Genomic DNA, 21,487 nt, shown 5'->3' with positions numbered 1-21,487 from the left:
TAAAGGAATGAATAAGAATATGTACATATAAATATATTGATGAGTGATGGCCGTGCGGCATAGGCAAGATGCAGTAGATGGTATAGAGTACAGTATATACATATGAGATGAGTAATGTAGAGTATGTAAACATTATATAAAGTGGCATTGTTTAAAGTGACTAGTGATACATTTATTACATCCAATTTGAATTATTAAAGTGGCTAGAGATTAGAGTCAGTATGTTGGCAGCAGCCACTCAATGTTAGTGATGGCTGTTTAATAACAGTCTGACGGCCTTGAGATAGAAGCTGTTTTTCAGTCTCTTGGTCCCAGCTTTGATGCACCTGTACTGACCTCGCCTTCTGGATGATAGCGGGGTGAACAGGCAGTGGCTCGGGTGGTTGTTGTCCTTGATGATCTTTTTGGCCTTCCTGTGACATTGGGTGGTGTAGGTGTCCTGGAGGGCAGGTAGTTTACCCCCGGTGATGCGTTGTGCAGACCTCACTACCTTCTAGAGAGCCTTACGGTTGTGGACGGAGCAGTTGCCGTACCGTGCCAAATTTCTTCAGCCTTCTTCACCACTCTGTCTGTGTGGGTGGACCATTTCAGTTTGTCCGTGATGTGTACGCCGAGGAACTTAAAACGTTCCACCTTCTCCACTACTGTCCTATCAACTATTGATGTGGATGGGGGGTGCTCCCTCTGCTGTTTCCTGAAGTCCACAATCATCTCATTTGTTTTGTTGACGTTGAGTGTGAGGTTATTTTCCTGACAGCACACTCCAAGGGCCTTCACCTCCTCCCTGTAGGCCGTCTCGTCGTTGTTGGTAATCAAGCCTACCACTGTAGTGTCGTCTGCAAACTTGATGATTGAGTTGGAGGCGTGCATGGCCACGCAGTCGTGGGTGAACAGGGAGTACAGGAGTGGGCTGAGAACGCAGCCTTGTGGGGACCCAGTGTTGAGGATCAGTGGGGTGGAGATGTTGTTTCCTACCCTCACCACCTGGGGTCGGCCCGTCAGAAAGACCAGGACCCAGTTGCACAGGGCGGGGTAGAGACGCAGGGTCTCGAGCTTAATGACGGGTTTGGAGGGTACTTTGGTGTTAAATTCTGAGTTGTAGTCAATGAACAGCATTCTTACATAGGTATTCCTCTTGTCCAGATGGCATAGGGCAGTGTGCAGTGTGATGGCGATTGCATCGTCAGTGGACCTATTGGGGCGGTAAGCAAATTGGAGTGGGTCTAGGGTATCAGGTAGGCTGGAGGTGATATGATCAAAACAAAATACTGCATAGTTTCCTAAGAACACAAAGCAAGGCGACCATCTCTGGCGGCGCCATGTCTTCTCTGGGAGAATCATGATTATTTGTATAAATCCAGAGGCCATTTGTTTTGATAACTCCCTCACAAGTGCTCTACACTACAGAAACATTGCAAGCTAAACACTACTGTCTGGCTGGTGTTCATGTGAATTAAAGGATAACTACACAAAAAAAAAATTGAAATTACTCAGATTTTTTCCAGACCTAAGAAATGGTCCCCTAATGTGGTTTAAGCTTTGTTGTTGGCATAGACATCACATTTTTTGTTTTTTCTATGAACATTTGTGATTTTGAGAGACAAAACCTGAAGAAAAAAAACAGGGAAATCACAGTCCCCACTTTCTTTCTTTTTTGCCATGGTACACGTGGTGTCGTTTTGGTATCAAGTATAGTTTTTTGCAGAAAAAGGATTTTGCAGAAAACAACACATGGCAATTTGAAATCTGCAAAAAATCCATGTCTGCACTTTATTTTAACAGTCTCTTTTCTTTGCTGTTATGGTAAAGCTCTGTGTAAAAACAGAAGGGCATGCTAATGTAAAGGATGGCTAGTCATTATTAGCCAGGTTATGTATGGAATGATGAGACATTATGAGACACAAGTGCCCCCCCCCCCCCAAAAAAAAAAAATGTGTGTGACCAAATCATGTGCTGGTGCCACCAACTGAAAGAGGTGGGAAACGAACCCTGGAGAGGGATCAAGGAAGAGAGGTGGAGAGAGAGGGATGAGGAGACAGAAACAGAGAAGAAAGAGCAGTGGAGACACTGGAATGGGCAGAGGAGATGATAAAAGACTGGATAAAGGAATGGGAAGAAGACATTTAGAGGGCATGAAGGGAGATGTTTAGGGGATGAAGGGAGGGATGGAGAGAGGCGCATCCTCCCCCACGCTCTCGTTCCTCGGGCAACACAGAGGAATTTGTGGTGTTTATGTAACGAACTGGAGGACTGGCTCCTAAACACACGTTCAGCCACACACACACACACACACACACACACACACACACACACACACACACACACACACACACACACACACACACACACACACACACACACACACACACACACACACACACACACACACACACTACAAAGGCAGGATTAGGGAGACTGGAATAAACTGCACAAGACTTCTTCAGCCATCAGAAATAAACCTGTATACTTCTTCAGCCACCAGAAATAAACCTGTATCCAACCAGTATTAAAACAAACATGCCAAGGTTGCTAGGTCTATTATGGCCCTAAACTGGTAAAGGAAGCTCGTCAATGTGTCTGCATGTGCGTCCATGCATGTGTGCATGTGTGTGTCTGTGTGCGTCCTTGCGCCTGTGTGTGTGTGTGTGTGTCAGACCCAGATTTATGTGTGGTATGTTTCTCTCTCTTGGGCAGGTCCCTTTCCTTTTACAGGGTCGATACACATTGACGAAGCAGTATTTTACCCACTCTACAATGGAGATACTGCCCTGTTTGTATCCTACACACACTTCAGTGTGTGGGAATCTTTGGATCCACAAATAACAATACACAACACCCCCAGTCACACTCATATTGACATACCCACATGATCACTCTCACTCACACACACACACACACACACACACACACACACACACACACACACACACACACACACACACACACACACACACACACACACACACACACACACACACACACACACACACACTATTATCGTTGCCTGATAATAGGTCCATGTAATACATCAGAAAATAACCTTGACACTGAATTACTGTAGATGCTAAAAAAAGGAGAGAGAGAGGAGGGATAGAGGAGGAATAGAGGAGGACAGGGATTACCTTTTCACTTATCACATATCGACTGTAGCCTGCTCTAGTCACTGAAACAGAGCTGAGGGGATGAACAGACGAAGCAGAGAGAGAAACAGAGACAGAGCGAGTGATAGATGGAAAAAGGCATAGAGAGACAGAACGAGATGGAGAGAAAGAAAGAGAGTTGAAGAGCAAGATGGAGCAACAGAAATACAGAGAAAGAGGCGGAGATGGTGGGAAAGAGCAAAAGAGAGAAAAATAAAGCGTTGGATGTGTCTCCTTTTGCAATTTCAACTCAACCGCAGTCATAACTTTACCTCAACTCAACTCAAACCAAATCAATTTATTCAAATATTTGCCCTCTTCTCTTTGTCACTCCCTCTCTCTGCAGTGGACATTCTCTCTTCTAACCCGGGAGAACAGTGGCGGATGAAGCCCCAACTCAAAGGCTTTTTTAAGAACAGCTTTTTGTTTACTGAACAAAAATATAAAGCATTTTCCATAGGCACAAAAAGCTAAATTCTCTCAAATTTTGTGCACAAATTTGTTTACGTCCCTGTTAGTGAGCATTTCTCCTTTGCCAAGATAATCCAGCAACCTGACAGTTGTGGCATATCGAGAAGCTGACTAAACAGCATGATCATTCCACATGTGCACCTTGTGCTGGGGAAATTAAATGGCCACTCTAAAATGTGCAGTTTTGCCACACAACACAATTCCAAAGATGTCTCAAGTTTTGAGGGAGTATGTAATTGGCATGCTGTCTGCAGGAATGTCCACCAGAGTTGTTGCCAGATAATATAATGTTAATTTCTCTACTATAAGCCGCCTTCAATGTCATTTTAGAGAATTTGGCTGTACGTCCAACCGGCTCACAACCAGAGACCACATGTAACCACGCCAGCCCAGGACCTCCACATCCGGCTTCTTCACCTGCTGGATCATCTGAAACCAGCCAACCAGATAGCTGATGAAACTGAGGAGTATTAATTAATAATTATTTTTACACATTTATCTTTCAAATTTCGTGGTATCCAATTGGTAGTTACAGTCTTGTCTCAAAGCTGCAACTCCCGTACGGACTCGGGAGAGGCGAAGGTCGAGAGCCGTGCATCCTCCAAAACACAACCCAACCAAGCCGCACTGCTTCTTGACACAATGCCCACTTAACCCGGAAGCCAGCCGCACCAATGTGTCAGAGGAAACACCGTACACCTGTCAACCGTGTTCACGTGCACTGCGCCCGGCCCACCACAGGAGTCGCTAGTGTGTGATGGGACAAGGACATCCCTGCTGGCCAAACCCTCGCCTAACCCGGACGCCGCTGGGCCAACTGTGCGCCGCCCCATGGGTCTCCCGGTCGCGGCCGGCTGCGACAGAGCCTGGACTTGAACCCAGAATCTCTAGTGGCACAGCTAGCACTGCGGTGCAGTGCCTTAGACCATTGCACCACTCAGAAGGCCCTACGGAGGATTATTTCTGCCTGTAATAAAGCCCTTTTGCGGGGGAAAAACTAATTCTGATTGGCTGGGCCTGGTCCTCCAGTGGGTGGCTGCACCCCTGCCCAGTCATGTGAAATCCATAGATTAGGGCATAATGAATTTATTTCAATTGACTGATTTCCTTATATGAACTGTAACTCAGTAAAATCGTTGAAATTGTAGTAAGTTGTGTATATATTTTTGTTCAAACTGCAGGATCCGTCAGAGATATATGATCCTCTATAAACTAACCAGAACCAAGATACTTTTAAAGCATAGACACAACCTTCTGTTGCTTGGTTAAAAAAATCAAGCAAAATAACCCAGAATATTCAGACCTTGAAAGTCTCATAAACTCATATCTAAACCCTGAGATTTTGGGTAAGAGTAACAACAGTTAAGAAGTTTGGTCAGCCTTCAGGTAGGCCTTCTATGCAGTGACATGGTTGTTAGCTGTTAGGAAAAGGACAGTGCTCCATAGAGCAGTGTAAGAGAAGTAGAATGTTTTGGTAGAGAGAGGTTTATAGAGAAGAAGACATATGGGAGATAATACAATGCAAAACAACAAACATTTGTTGTGTAAACTGAAAACGTGTCAGCCTGCTGGGCAGCATATCCCTCACTCTGGTGTAGCCAACTATTTGTCAGCCGCTGTGACAAAACAGGAAACAGGAAGCTGTGGCGGGGATCATTACTTCAGTCGGACCTTGAGGTGTCATAACCTCTGTCCAATCTGACAACCATCTGACAAATGGAAGCCCTGTGGAGTGGAGGGATGGTGTGTGTGCATGCTGTCATGAAAATGGAAGCTTTAGTAAACTAGTTAAATTGCATAATTTACCTTCACAATTAAGACATGTACTCACTAGACAGCTAACGAGAGAAAATGCTGAGACTATTTCAATATTGTTTCTAACCTTAAATGACAAAAAATAATATTATGTTAATAAACTGACTCGTACAGACCTCCCTGTATTTCTCATTTCTTTATGTTCGTATTTCAATAGACCAATATCCCTTACACACTGATTAGAGGTGAACAGTTAGCTTTCATATCTGATTGACCTCTCTCTCTCTGCCCCTCTTTCCCTTCCACCCCTCTCTCTCTCACACAAAGTTTTCCTCCAAAGTCAAAATGAGATTAAACTGAAACTGGAGGATGAATAGTGAAACGGAGCTGGATAAAGATGTTATCTCCAAGCCATTATTAGATATGGTAAAAGCGTCTGGAATAATTTGTCAAATGCATTAATTGGTTTTCAGGCACGCTTTTGATCAATCCATAGGAAATCTCCTGGAATCTTTTGAAAACCCATTGAAATAAGAGACTTTTCTCTAACCCCAGGACTTCTCCATGCATGAGTAATAACATACATCACTATCGCTGTCTGACAAACTGGGGGAGAAGAGTGTGTGTGTGTGTATGAGTGTGTGAGTCCATGTGTGTGTGTGTGTGCACGCGTAGGAGCGCGTGTCCATGTGTGTCAATGTGTGTGCTTGGCTGTGTGCATGGCACTGTGATGCTGTTGTGGAGCCATGGGGTCCTGGCCGTGGCCTCTCTCTCCCAGGGCCTGGGTTAGGTGACCTTTACAGTGCCTGAGTCAACAGCCATTAACTCCAAGGCTGTAGCCAGCCGGCTGTGACATAAAGCTCTAGCACAGGCACTGCTATCGCCTGCCTGGGCTCTGCCTACCCATAATCATTCATAATATCAACACTGAACACACACACACTGATATCACATACACACACACACGTGCACACACAGACACACACACGCACAACAAAGATAATCGAAGCGGATGAACGTACCTTCATGTCATGCGTTCTGTTCTAATCAAATTAGTGAAGCAAAATGCTCTTCTCTTTAACTTTATTACCAGCGTGCTTTGTTCCATGCCAAAACAAATCAAATCAAATCAAATTTATTTATATAGCCCTTCGTACATCAGCTGAAATCTCAAAGTGCTGTACAGAAACCCAGCCTAAAACCCCAAACAGCAAGCAATGCATGTGAAAGAAGCACGGTGGCTGGGAAAAACTCCCTAGGAAAAACTCCTGAGAAAGGCCAAAAACCTAGGAAGAAACCTAGAGAGGAACCAGGCTATGAGGGGTGGCCAGTCCTCTTCTGGCTGTGCCGGGTGGATATTATAACAGAACATGGTCAAGATGTTAAAATTACGTGAAGCATAGCGGATTCCAACGACATACTTCAAAACAGCTTATATTGCACAAGATTGTGTAAACTAAGGTCTAAAAATGTCATACCCCTAAAAGACATACCCTTAGCACAGCAATCCTTCGTCAGACATCTCCTCTCATTTCTCAGTATTGGTCATGCAGAATTGATTCATACTGAATACATTTCACTGATCTATTGTACTGCAATACGAGCACATATTCAAAGAAACCTGTGTGTGTATCCTGTGTGTTTTCAGAGGTGTCATATACAGGTGACCTTGTAAAGAGGCAGTTCCACAGACTCCGGAACCTTTTATCTCCCACATTAGATGAATAGATTCCATAATAGATATCGATATGGCCACGCAGCTGTAATTCCAACCCTTTCGCCGGTGTTTGCAATAAGTGTTTTCACTCACAAGTGCAGGTCTTTGGCGGGTTGACCCTAAGAATAGCGCCAAAGATGGCCTGATTTACAATATGTGTCTGTAACCGAGGGAGATAAAAGGAGGGAGTGGGGGGGGGGATCGATAAGTATGTGTTTCCATTAATAAGCAGTAGGTTTACAGTATAGTGTATTACTGTGGTACATTATCTCCAGTAATGGGTTTGTACTGTATATCCTCTGGCTGTAATTGTGTGATTGGGAGAGAGAGACAGAGAGGTCATAAAGACTGCAAGTAACTGTAGGATTTGATAAAGGTGAGAGCGAGAAAGAGATGGAACATTGTATTGAAACACATGCAACACCCTCAAGTCCTGACAAAAAAATAGGGGAAAATGGGGGGGGTGAATAAAAAGTACTGTTTTCTTCTACACTTTGAAAACAAGCGATGCAATTTGGAAACTGGTCATGAAACTTTAACACCGGATTGCCTTGGGCAGAGTAAAGTTCACAGGAAAAGGGCAGAAACCACATTAATCTTTCAACAGTGTCAACAATACAGCCATCACCACAACCTCCTCTAGAGCCTTAAACTCCCACTGACACGTGGAGCACGGCCAAAGGCCCACTAATGCTTTAATAAACTATTTCACAGGAAGAAAAGAGTAAATGAGCAGACTAACTGAAAAATCTGCCAATGTGCCCTTGAACAAGGCACTTAACCCTAATTGTGCCTGTAAGTCATTCCGTATCAGAGCGTCTGCTAAATGGCATAAATGTAAATCAAATCCACACAACAAAACAAGAAAAACACACACGCACACATACAGTGCATTCGCAAAGTATTCAGACCCCTTCCCCTTTTCCACATTTTGTTGCATTAAAGCCTTACTCTAAAATGGATTAAATAAATACAAATCTAATCAATCTACACACAATACCCCATAATGACAGAGCAAAAACAGGTTTTTAGACGTTTGCACATATATTAAAGAAAAAACAGAAATACCTTATTTACATAAGTATTCAGACCCTTTCCTATGAGACTCGAAATTGAGCTCAGGTGCACCCTGTTTCCATTGATCATCCTTGAGATGTTTTTACAACTTGATTGGAGTCCACCTGTGGTAAACTCAATTAATTGGACATGATTTGGCACACACCTGTCAATATAAGGTCCCACAGTTGACAGTGCATGTCAGAGCAAAAGCCAAGCCATGAGGTGGAAGAAATTGTCAATAGAGCTCCGAGACAGCATTGTGTCGAGGCACAGATCTGGGGAAAGGTACCAAAAAATGCGTGCAGCAATGAAGGTCCCCAAGAACGCAGTGGAATCCATCACTCTTAAATGGAAGAGGTTTGGAACCACCAAGACTCTCCCTAGAGCTGGCCGCCAAGACTCTCCCTGAGCAATCGGGGCAACCCGATGATCACTCTGACAGAGCTCCAGAGATCCACTGTGGAGATGGGAGAACCTTCCAGAAGGACATCCATCTCTGCAGCACTCTACCAATCAGGCCTTTATGGTGGAGTGGCAAGACGGAAGCCAACCCTCAGTAAACATGGCACATGACAGCCCGCTTGGAGTTTGCCAAAAGGCACCGAAAGAACTCTCAGACCATTAGAAACAAGATTCTCTGGTCTGATGAAACCAAGATTGAAGTCTTTGGCCTGAATGCCAAGCGTCACGTCTGGAGGAAACCTGGCACCATCTCTACGGTGAAGCATGGTAGTTGCAGCATCATGCTGTGAGGATGTTTTTCAGTGGCAGGGACTGGGAGACTAGTCAGGATCGAGGCAAAGATGAACAACATACAGAGAGATCCTTGATGAAAATCTGCACCAGAGCGCACAGGACCTCAGACTGGGATGAAGGTTCACCTTCAACGACCCTGAGCACACAGCCAAGACAACACAGGAGTGGCTTCGGGACAAGTCTCTGAATGTCCTTGAGTGGCCCAGCCAGAGTCCGGACTTGAACCCGATCAAACATCTCTGGAGAGACCTGAAAACAGATGTGCAGCGATGCTCCCCATCCAACCTGACAGAGCTTGAGAGGATCTGCAGTGAAGAATGGGAGAAACTCCCCAAATACAGGGGTGCCAAGCTTGTAGCGTCATACCCAAGAAGACTTGAGCCTGTAATCGCTGCCAAAGATGCTTCAACAAAGTACTGAGTAAAGGGTCTGAATACTTATGTAAATGTAATATTTCCGTTTTTTATTTATTAATCATTTGCAAAAATTTCAAAAAACCTGTTTTTGTTTTGTCATTATGGGGTATTGTGTGTAGATTGATGAGGGGGTGAAAAAATAAGGATGTAACGTAACAAAATGTGGAAAAAGTCAAGGGGTCTGAATACTTTCCGAAGGCACTGTACACAGTCAGAACACACACACACACACACACACACAAGCACTCATGAAAAACACACAAATCAATCGCTTCCACCTACCTCTCTCGCAGGTGCGTGACCAGTACCCCGTGCCGGTACAATCACAGATAAACCGGTTCCATCCCTCCTTACAGACGCCTTTGTTCTTACACGGGTAGCTCTCGCACTGTTTCCCCACCACCTTGTTGCACGACGGCTTGATGCCCGCCCCGTTCTGAGCCTCAGCGATCTGTCGGATGTCCTTGCTGCGCCCGTCGATGAAGAGGTCGCGCACGCAGCCCACGTAGCCATAGTTGAGCATGGCGGTCCACAGCTCGGTGGGCAGAATGAGGTTGGCGCGGTCCGAGGGTAGACCCCCCAGGTACATGTCTCCTTCCAGGTCAAGGATCTCACTCTCACCGCTGGCTGTGAACGGGGTGCGCCGGCTGTTGACTGAGATGGTGCCTGGAGAGGGAGAGGAGGTGGTTTTAAAACAAAGAATTAAACAGAACATTTTTATGTTGTATGTCTATTATTGTAAGATAAGACAGTACTCTCATACACTGTAGAGCAGGGGTTTCCAAACTAGCCTCCTCAAACTCAAATCTGGATCTCGAAGCCAGTTCCCAATGCATTTTTTACATTTTTCCCCTCTCGTCAGGGACTGATTTAGACCAGGTGGGTGCAACTAATTATCTGGTAGAAGAGAAAACCAGCAGGCTCCGGACCTCATAGAGTCAGAACTGAATACCCCTGTTCTAGCCTAAGTGGGCCCAATTGTAATCTGTGTGCTCAATAAATACAGTATATTCAAAAAGGTTACTACGCTAGCTACAGTAGCGGTCGCCTCGTTTTACTAGGCCAGCAATCTTTACTTTTCCACACTCATCTACAATGATGGTAGAGTTTTGACAGCTGACAGCCTTGAAGATGCTGAAGATGTTGAGTATAGCGTAACGTATTGGTAATCCACTGTCTGTGTAAGGTATTGATACAGGGCTTCCTGATGCTCTCTCTGTCAAACAGCGTCTCACAGCTTAGAGACGATATATGAGCTTTGTGATTATAGTATACCTCCGAGAGAGGGAGAGGGGGGTAGAACGAGAGAGTGAGAGAGAACGGAGAGACAGTTACAGCGCAGACACTGCTGTATGGCAGGGCTTATCTCTGTTTATGTCTCAAGCCAAGCAGCGGAGTGTGTGTGGCCTCTCTGTGTGTCCTTAACTCAGATCCAGAGTGAGATGGAGAGCTTGAACAGTGTGTGTATACGTGCTTCTGTGTTCGTCTGTGTGTGTGTATGTGTGCAGCCATGTGTGTGTGTGCCCATGTGTGTATGGCGGCAGTGGTAGATCAATAGCAGTAATATGTGCTGCAGTGAGTCACCTGGCCATGCCATCCCAGCCTTGTCTAACAGCCTGTCTGCCCTCTGAGACCCTCACAGGCCCAGCACTGGGCAGAGAGTGACACGCTGCACTCACATCAATACAACAACACACACACACAGACACACACACACTCAGAGAGAGTGAGAGAAGGTAGTGATAGAGAGATGGGGATAGGGGAGTAGAGAGTGGGAGAGGAGGGTAAAGAGGACTCACCTGAGCGTCCATCCCTCTGTATGTCCACGTGGTACCAGGCCCCGTCGTTGACCTTATTCTGGGTGGCTTTGACCTTGATGGTCCCAGAGCCCATGTCTAACAGTAGGTATAGACTGCCATCCAGCAGCTCCACCGCAAAGAAGTCGACCTGAGGGAGATCGTCAAGGTGTTTAGTTCATCATAGGGGTACAACACATATCTTTACAAAACAGGATATATAAATCCAAGATCCTTGAACGCAGATGTTTTGTTTCTTACTTACACTACTGAATGGATTATTTACAGTTTTAGACATAGCTTTACCTAAAGGCTAAAGTGAATTGTTTGTTTGATCCATTCATCATTCACTGGCTTACCTTGGTGTTCTTCTGGCTGCGTTGGGCCTCCTTGCGTTCCTGGGGCTTGCCGTGGGTGAACAGGATGAGTCCGTTGGGTTCCGAGGTCCTGAAGTCAAAGGAGATGGAGCCCATTCTCTTGGTGTTCCACTTGGGCAGGCTGATGTAGGCCTCGGGGGTCTCGAAGGAGATAGGGTCCAGGGTGGCCACGTTCTCACACTTGAAGACCACGTCCCCCTGGATCTTCATCTTAGGGTCCACGATGCGGGCCAGACGGGAGAGCTCCAGACGGATATCGTTATTCTTGTAGACCACCTGGACGGAGAGATTGGTGGAAGGGAGACAGAGGTTGCGGTCATTTTCAAGGTATGGTCAAGTAAGTTATTGCAAACCTTTTTCGACATCAACCTCTGTATCCAGTCTTCATCATTACCTGCGCTGTAAATAAATAACACATTATCATTAACTGATCTAAACAAATATACGCTGAGTGTACAAAACATTAAAAACACTAAGAACTCTTTCCATGAAATAGACTGACCAGGTGGATCCTGGTGAAAGCTATTATCCCCTTTTGGATCACTTCAATAGGTGCAGATGAAGGGGAGGAGACGGGTTAAAGACGTATTTTTAAACCTTGAGACGTGGATTGTGTATGTGTGCCATTCAGAGGCTGAATGGGCAGACACACGTTTTAAGTGCCTTTGAGTGGGGTATGGTAGTAGGTGCCGGTTTGAGTGAAGCACTGCAATGCAGTTGAATTGAGGCTGTTCTGAGGGCAAAAGAGGGTGCAACTCAATATTAGGAAGGTGTTCCTAATGTTTTGTACAGTCAGTGCATAATAAAACACTCAAAGATAACAGTTTGTTAATGTCAGACTTTCAGGGTGGTGTCGTCTCTCCAAAAGTGCCAGGTAAAGTTCATGTTGATCAGTCAGTCGGCTATATTAATATATCTGTATTAAATACCAATAGGCCAGGGCACACAGACAAACACAATGGCTGTCTCTGGCTGAGGTAATTGACTCTCAGTGGTCTGACATATGCATCAGGGTCTGCTCTTCCTGATAGCAATGCTAATGGCTCCACAAAAGGGCGGGAGACATACACGTGAGCGCAGGAGCGCGCGCACACACACACACACAGTTGTGGTGGCCCAGCTCTGTTTTAAAGGGGGATAGAGTAGCTGGCTGCCCTTGGCTGCTTTGAGAGGCTGATGTAATGCTCTGGCCCTAGACACAGTATGTCTGCCACACATAAACACAATGATTCTAGGCACCACATCTCCTTAAGAAATATCCAGTCCCTCTTAGAGGGCAACGGGGTTAAATTAAATAGGAAAAAGTTTCTTCGTAAACTACAAACCAACCTATTTGGGTATTAGATCCTTCATCAGAGAGGTACACCCACCAGTGACAACACTGACAGTTCACTATAGCCAACCTTGCCATTCTGTGAGTGAGTGTCCTTAGCAGAGAAAAACAAAGCCAGAGTTCCACTAAGTGGCCAATCTTTTATCACAGCAGTCTTAATGCTGTCAATAACCCAGAGGACAGAGACAGAGGGGGATGTGTGTGTAAATTGAAATCTGCTCAAGTGGAAAATTGAAGCATTTTTTTGTAGTTCTCTGGACAGAACAGAAGCCCTTCTCTTTTTCTTGGGTAGCCTATTTTGAGCAAACTACGAACATGCGTACACACCTTTGCACACACACACACACACACACACAAACGAACATGCACGGTCACACCCAAACAACCTCTCGCTCTCTGGGTGTGTGAGTGAGTACACAGCTCTCTGTGGGTAGATCGGGGTCTGTGGGAGATTATTGATAATCCGGCAGATTTGACAGTAAATCAACTCATCCCTCTGGTGCCTGAAGTAGACGCGTCCCACCACCCGACCCACCGACCAGGAGATTGTCTTTCTTATTCCCCTGCCTGCCTGCCTGCCTGCCTGCCTGCCTGCCTGCCTGCCTGCCTGCCTGCCTGCCTGCCTGCCTGCCTGCCTGCCATACCTCCATCCTATCCGGAATCTAGAGGGTTTATCCCAGCGATCATGGCGGAAGCTTTACCTAAACAAAACCACACTGAGGTTACAGTTTTACACGCCAAACATCCTAGCAACACCAGGAAAACACACACACTGTATTGGCAGCTAGTTCCAATAATAATAATGACTATTAAAGTTATGTATGTACAGTATCACCCAAGGAACTAGAATAAGACAACACTGCTTTTAAAAAACAGTCTTAACATGTACATATCATATCATATTTAGTAGACGCTTATCCAGAGCGACTTACATGAGCAATTAGGGTTAATTGCCTTGCTCAAGGGCACATAAACAGATTTTTCACCTACTCGGCTCGGGGATTTGGACCAGAGACCTTTCGGTTACTGGCCCAAGGCTCTTAACCGTTAGGTTACCTAAGTAGAACCTAAGCAGTGTGCATGTGTGTGTCAACAAACAGAAACAGCTACACTAAGGACCGTAAACAGTGGCCATTTTGTGATGACGTTAGCTTAAAGGCTTTAAATTGGTCCAAATTAGCTGCCCTCCCTCAGTCCCCATTCCAGAGGAACATATAGGGACAGAGAGCAGATTACCATGGCTACTATGCTGCTCTCATTCTGTCTCCGCTCCTATATCTCGTAAACACACAAGATAAGTGGTTGTGCCGCTCACGCCTCCAAATCCTAATTGAGTTTGTGTAAGTTATGGAAGTGCTTCTGTAAGTTAATGCCCAGTATGTTTTTATAAGCAGTCAGACATGACAAAGTCCCTACAGTCATTTCCTAACCAGGGCTGACAGTAAAATACTGCTGAGGCAGACTGTTTCTCTCACTAAGGAGTTGGCAGAACCATAGTGTCTGTCTATTAACTGTATAGAAAGATAGTGGGATGCAGAGGGATGCACATGTATGGTGGATATTAAGTTCTGACTTATCTGTCAATACACAGTTCAATGTAGAGATGAATCTGACCGAAGAAACACAGTAACATGACATTGCTTTAAAATATAACATTTTCTCCATCCCTAGGACCTGTTATACAGAACTGAAATTCTAGTTAGACCATGAAACAGGGTCTTTGTAAGTAATCAACATTTTGGCTATAATGACTCCATGAAGGTATAACTATTGTCTTGGGTAATAAAATGATTCATCTCGAGGAGGGTTTATCCCACAGAAATATTCCAGTAAAATAAGCGAAATAAAATGTCCCATATGCCAGCATAGATCCATTATAGATCTTCAGATGAGGCCCACAGACCTCTTCATCTCCTCCTTGGTGCAAGCTTTTTATCTGCTGCCCTCCACACCTGAAATTCTATCGATCTCTCCATCCCCCATCCCTTCCCCCTGATATTCTCTTTCCTAATACACTCATACATTACTGCCACCGGCCGGGATTTCATCCCAAAACACCTCGGCCGTAGCCATTCATCAACGCACCGAGAATGGGTTTTGTTGGAAAACCTTCCCAACTCCATGGTGAGAGAGCGTGACCTGAGTTGCTCCGTAAGAGTCCCTATAAGAACAGTGAGTTGTTTAAAGCTGGAGGTGTTGATAGTTGGAGGCAAGGTCAGATTTGGCTTTACGGCAAAATCCGGACGGTACTATGTCATATGGTCATCTTCACTTTCATTCAGAAGCAACATTATCTCACAAACTCACTGCGACATTTGGTGCAAAACAGTTTGTCTCATGCAATCAAATAGAAAACTATTTTTTTCCCCCTTCATGAGCCTCAGTTGATAGGAGCCATGACACATTCACTGTAACTTGTTCAAAGTTTCAGTGGTTGACATTTGAAAGAGGGGTGAAATGTCATTGTTGTGAGATTAGTTCCGGTCAGAGAACAAACACACACAGATGAGACAGGAGCATGAAAAATGCAACTCACCTGCTAACATACTGTATGCCGACACATTCATGGTACACTGCTGTACCCAGGCAGATATTATGTAGCTTTAGGTGGGAGCAACGTAAGGGGCGGCAGGTAGCCTAGTGCTTAGAGCGTTGGAGTAGTAATCGGAAGGTTGCAAGATCGTATCCCCGAGCTGACAAGGTAAAAATCTGTCGTTCTGCCCCTGAACAAGGCAGTTAACCCACCGTTCCTAGGCTGTCATTGAAAATACTGACTTGCTTAGTTAAATAAAGGTAATAAAAAAAATAAGGCATGAGCAGCAGCCAATTGGCAACTCTATGAAATACACAGATATAAAGATGTATAGACATAATGAAACAATGGTACCCAGTGTCACATAACACATGGTCACAATATTTCATAACAGCTGACATAACCTGTCATGACACATATATTTAGACCTGTTGTGACATAAACTGCATTATTTTATGGCTGGTTATGACAACTACAGTTGTGTCAAAAACCTACCACACAAGGCAAAACATTCCATTACACCAGTTATTCCCAAACTGGGGTACACACAATTCCATCGGGGGTATGCCAAATAAAAATGTGATTCACATTTAAATAAAAAATTATAACAATTCTTCTTCACATTTTCAAACAGTCCATTTATATTTTCCAACGGGGCTATACATTTGGGTGAGGTTTTCCCCTCGTTTGAGTAGCCTCGTTTCACAGCCAAAAATAAAATGAAACCATCTAGTGTTCAGTGAAATAACAACACAATGTCAAATACAGGTAGCCTAGTCAAATAATTAACATCCAATCACATTAACCGTTACTCTCTTGCGGGAATTCCACTAACGGTCCGCATGTAGTCAAACATAGCTGCTGCTCATTATGTTTGCTCGAAAATGGATAAATGGTTAAAAAAAAGTAAGGCCCGCGTCCATAGAGACACATACCAGCTCTACTGGTAGTACTGCTACTACCAGCAGTACTACACCTGCACCTGTCGACGGCACAAGTTGTTCTGCTTCCACGAGAACATCCAATGCTAGCATCAGTAATTCTACATTTGTTGTTAGCCCAGCTAGCATGGACACTGACAGTTGTGAATCTGATACAGCCAAAGAGCTACTGCCCCCTTACCCGGGAAAGCACCGAACAACAGACAGGGACGTTGGACCATCGAAGAGGCGCAAATATGATGAGAACTACATTGATTTGGGGTTCTCTTATATTGGGAGTAGTGCCTTTCTTCAGCCCACACAGTGTGTTATATGTGGAAAAGTACTATCTCACAACTCAATGAAACCTTCACTCTTGCGCAGACATTTAGAAACAAAACATGCCAATTTGAAAAATAAGCCACAGGAGTTTTTTGAGCGAGAATTAAGACAACTTTCGAGTAGTAAGACGTATAAAATACCATTAATAAGAAGGGGCTAGAAGCGTCTTATACTGTATGGTGAGCTACTGAGTGGCTAGGATAGGCAAGCCCCATACTATTGTGGAGGGCTTAATTCTTCCTGCTGCTGCAGATATGGCTGGGACAATGCTGTGGGAAAAGGCCCAAAAAACTATACAGACAATGCCTTCATCAAACAACACTGTTTCACGACTAATCAGTGACATGTTTTGAAACTATTACTGCTTCGTATACAAGCCAGTGAATTCAATGCGTTACAGCTGGATGAGTCAACAGACGTGGCGGGCCTGGCACAGCTCCTGGTATATGTCCATTACATTTATGGGGGGTCAATTAAGGAAGACATCCTCTTCTGCAAACCAGGACAACAGGAGAGGATATTTACTGGACAGCTTTGTGACATCAAATGGACTTTGGTGGTCAAGATGTATTGGTATTTATACTTATGGTGCAAAAGCCATGACAGAGAGACATAGTAGAGTGGTAATGTGCGTGCAAGCAGTTGCTCCCGACGCTACTTGGGTACACTGCAGCATCCACCGAGAGGCTCTTGCTGCCAAGGGAATGTCTGACAGCTTGAAAGACGATTTGGACACTACAGTGAAAATGGTTAACTATGTTAAAGCAAGGCCACTGAACTCTTGTGTATTTTCTGCAGTATGCAATGATATGGGCAGCGACCATGTAACGCTTTTACAACCTACAGAAGTGCGCTGGTTATCAAGGGGCAAAGTATTGACAATTTAAAAAAAATTGAGAGACGAGTTTAAAGTTTTCTTTACTGACCATCATTTTCACTTGTCTGACCGCTTTCATGATGACGAGTTTCTCACATGACTGGCCTACCTGGGTGATGTTTTTTCTCGCCTGAATGATCTGAATCTAGGATTACAGGGACGCTCCGGAACTATATTCAATGTACGGGACAAAATTGAGGCTATGATTAAGAAGTTGGCGCTCTTTTCTGTCTGCATTAACAAGGACAACACACAGGTCTTTCCATCATTGTATGATTTTTTTGTGTGCAAATGAACTCAAGCTTACAGACAATGTCAAATCTGATATAGCGAAGCACTTGAATGAGTTGGGTGCGCAATTACGCAAAAACGGATGACACAAACAACTGGATCCCTTTTATGCCCTGCCTCCAGTCCACTTACTGATATCTGAACAAGAGAGCCTCATCGAAAATTGCAACAAGCGGTTCTGTGAAAATTGTATTTAGTCAGAAGCCACTGCCAGATTTCTGGATTGGGCTGCACTCAGAGTATCCTGCCTTGGAAAATCGCAGCTGGAGGTTGAATGTTTGAAGGGGTATGGGACTAGAAAAAGTTTAGGAACCACTGCATTACACCATAGCCTACCTTGTCAAAAGTATGTTTATGTTTTTTTAAAATTCTGAAATTGACCATATTAAAATTATCATTGTAATTGTGCACACACTGATGTCAGACATGCACCTACCCCAGTGCTCTGTTTCTGATGACTGGGATGAATGCAGGAGCAGATTTCAGGAGCAGGACAAGATACCCTCTTTTTGACTGATGACTGAATTAAGGGCATGTACGTGATAGGCCTATCTGGCTTATATGTTTATGATGGTCATAATGCTTCTTGACAGTGTCATAAAGTGTATTTTCTTACTCTAACTAAAGTGACACAGGATGGTCGAAATGCTCTATGACACTGTATAAAATGATATTGAAAAAAACATGACTAAATATTTTTTATACAACAAATGACTTAAGAAACAAACTTTCAAATGAAAGGAAACTTCTTGGCAGGGAAAAAACACATTTGAATAAATGTGGGTTTTGACACTCTTATGTAGGTGTCATAACCAGCAATAAAACAATACAATAAATGTCACAACAGGTGTAAATATATGGGTCATGACAGTGTTATGACAGGTGCTGACAAGTTATGTCAGCCGTTATGACATTATAACATGGTTATGACCGTGTCATAACATGTTATGAAGCCGGGTGTTAGCGAAACAATAGACACACTCTATAACTTAATACACATGCTACATCAAATAATACACAAACTGTGCTACAAATCACAACACAGAATACAGACACAAACAATAAAGCTGTCCAATTGTCCCCTAAAGTCCCCAGACTAAACAACCAACATATGCTTCCCTCTAAATCCCTTTCAGTCAGATATCAGTAGCTGTCACCCGCGGCCATCTCACTACGACCTTGAAGATCCCCAGCTAGAGCACTGCAAATCCCTCCGCACTGATTGGACAGTGATTATCATTATTTGCGATATTATCACTGTCGTTTGTCGTCGTTTATCTGCATTGTCACGTCGACCTGAAGCATTTTTCATTATCTAAATCAAGTTTCAACCGCCGGCTTCTCTGTAATTTCCAGACATCACAAGCCGTGAGACGCTCAGACGTCTCCCTGTGTCTGACACAAAGTGACACTTTGCAATTTGGGTCGCCAGGCGACGTTGTCATCTGGAGTGGTGGCGGACGTCTACGTAAAATGTCAGCTAGCTAATTCCTGCCGAACCGGTGATGAGGCGTCAGGCAGTGCCCGGTGACATTTCAACTCCCCTCTCTCACTCTTTCTCTGTCTCTCTTTCTCTCTGTCTGTCTGTCTGTTTGTCGGTCTCTCTCTCTGTCTGTCTTGGTAACTTCTCCAAACAAATACTTTACATTTGACATTCGTATTTACGTATTATTAAAAACACAATGATCCTCTGTTTTAGTATTCTCCTTAGACTGCTTTCTCTTTTGATACCACCTGTCTCGCACAAAAATTGGAGATTTATGTCATATAATACACAGTAGCCCTAGCCTTCCCTACAATCTTTCATATTCTAACCATTTTTCATATTCAAACATCCGACCCGTCTGTATGACTGATTATAGAGGTTGACGGAGACAAATGACTGCGAGACAATCTGTTCAGGCACATTTGAAACTGAGCGGCAGTACAATAGGCTGCCTGCGCTTGGGGACCAGTTGATTTTACAAGTACAATAGCTACACATTACTAATCCCATTCCTCCAATTGCCTCCTGATAAAATGCTGAATATATTACTGTTGGATACAAATAACGATCAGCTCGCGGAGGGAAAACCTTGACAAGATGACAAGTCACTTTTAGCAAGGCATCTACAAACATAGTCAAATATCTTGCCGGTCTCACCACACGGCAGGTGTTTAATCAGGGCAGTACAAATGCAGAGGGCAGGTTTCCCAGCTGAATAAAGCATTAGAAGTGAATCAAACAGATAGTAAGTGAGTGATCTCTGATTCTTGCACAGACAGGAGAAGGCAGAAACACAGACTGAGCTTCTGTCTATTAAAAATTGTCTGTGTGACACACTGTAGGTATGCCCACACGACTGATTCAGAAGCATGTGTGTGTGTGTGTGTGTGTGTGTGTGGGATGGGGGGTGAGACAAACTGACAGAGAGACGGACATCAACACACTGTCTGGCTGTGTGAGAAATGACACAAGGGTATAACCAAGGTGTGTGTGTTTGTGTTCTATGTGGATGTAGAAATGAAAAATGACTTGTGTTTGAATATGGAGAGTAGAATTCCATCAGCCTGTTATCTCCTCTACCAGACACTCGCTCAAAGAGAGAGAGACACTCTGACTGACAGAGAGAGTAACGGACATCAACACACTGTCTGGCTGTGTGAGAAACGACACAGGGGTATAACCAAGGCCAAACCCCATTCAACACAACCGTCATTGGAATCACACACCTCACAGTATTCATAATACAGCTTTACTAAGAGGGGCGTGTGTTTTTGGGGGGGGTTTTACTATCAGAAGCCCTCACAAGGATAGTAAAACAAGGAAAAGTTGGTCCCCACAAGGAAAAAGGCTATTTTAGGCTTAGGGGTTATGTTAAGGGTTACAATTAGAGTTAGGGTTAGAATTAGGGGATAGGTTTAGGGTTATGGTTAGGAGTTAAGGTTAGATTTAAGGTTAGGGGTGAAGGTTAGGTTAAGGATTAGGGTTAGGTTTAGGATTTTGAATGGGAATCAATTGTTTGGTCCCCACAAGGATAGTAAAACAAACGTGTGTGTATGTGTGTATTCTAAGGCACTGCCTCCATATTTCCAAAAGGAGTCCAGGCTCCTCTGGCCCTCTTCTGGCCCTCAAACACAATCACACCATATCGTCCTCCTGGCCCCTGCATTGGTGTGTGTGTGTGTGTGTGTGTGTGTGTGTGTGTGTATGTGTGTGTGTCTGGGCTGAGTGGGGCCCTTGGTGACACACGCATTAATCATCCACAGCTGTCTGCCTCTCCCATAAATCTCTGCCTGCCGGCCCTGCCCACCGCTCTCCAGGAATTAATGGCCCCGGGTCCCCACTGTGCACAGACCACCACCGACACACACACACCACTCAAGGATGCAACACACCCCTGGCATGCTGGGTGTGTGTATGTATGTACGTGTGTATGGGGGCACACTGTGTGTGTGTGTTCTGTCTGTGGGACCAGACCACTCACTGCTCAAGGATGGCGCTAGCCCCTGGCATAAGAGGAGTGATTTGCATAGACATTGAGACTGGAGGGTAGGGATGGCAGCTGGAGTGTGTGTGTGTGGAGGTGGGATGGGGGGGGCACTGAAGGTTGTGTCACCCTGTGTCAATAATGTTAGTGAGAGTTCTTGTTATACTATTAGGGTCACAACCTAGCGACACGACTAAAAAAGCAATACTGCTAGAGGATGCATGCCAATCCCCC

At 44.5% G+C, this 21,487-nt stretch overlaps 1 protein-coding gene across 13 annotated transcripts in view; it reads right to left on the bottom strand.

The window, feature by feature from the left end:
* The window catches only part of nrxn3a (neurexin 3a), a 437,173-nt gene that overhangs the window by 314,718 nt on the left and 100,968 nt on the right, over positions 1-21,487 (bottom strand). For all 13 annotated transcript variants that reach the window (XM_029729379.1, XM_029729385.1, XM_029729374.1 and 10 more), the window contains exons 8-10: positions 11,470-11,763; positions 11,114-11,261; positions 9,597-9,980 (exon numbers count right to left, since the gene is read on the bottom strand). In XM_029729379.1, the coding sequence (XP_029585239.1) occupies positions 9,597-9,980; positions 11,114-11,261; positions 11,470-11,763 (826 nt within the window). The remainder of the gene's footprint in view (positions 1-9,596; positions 9,981-11,113; positions 11,262-11,469; positions 11,764-21,487) is intronic.

This window comes from Salmo trutta, chromosome 33 (assembly GCF_901001165.1).
Source record: "Salmo trutta chromosome 33, fSalTru1.1, whole genome shotgun sequence".
Classification (NCBI taxonomy): domain Eukaryota; kingdom Metazoa; phylum Chordata; class Actinopteri; order Salmoniformes; family Salmonidae; genus Salmo; species Salmo trutta.
This window is presented reverse-complemented; position numbering and strand designations above follow the sequence as displayed.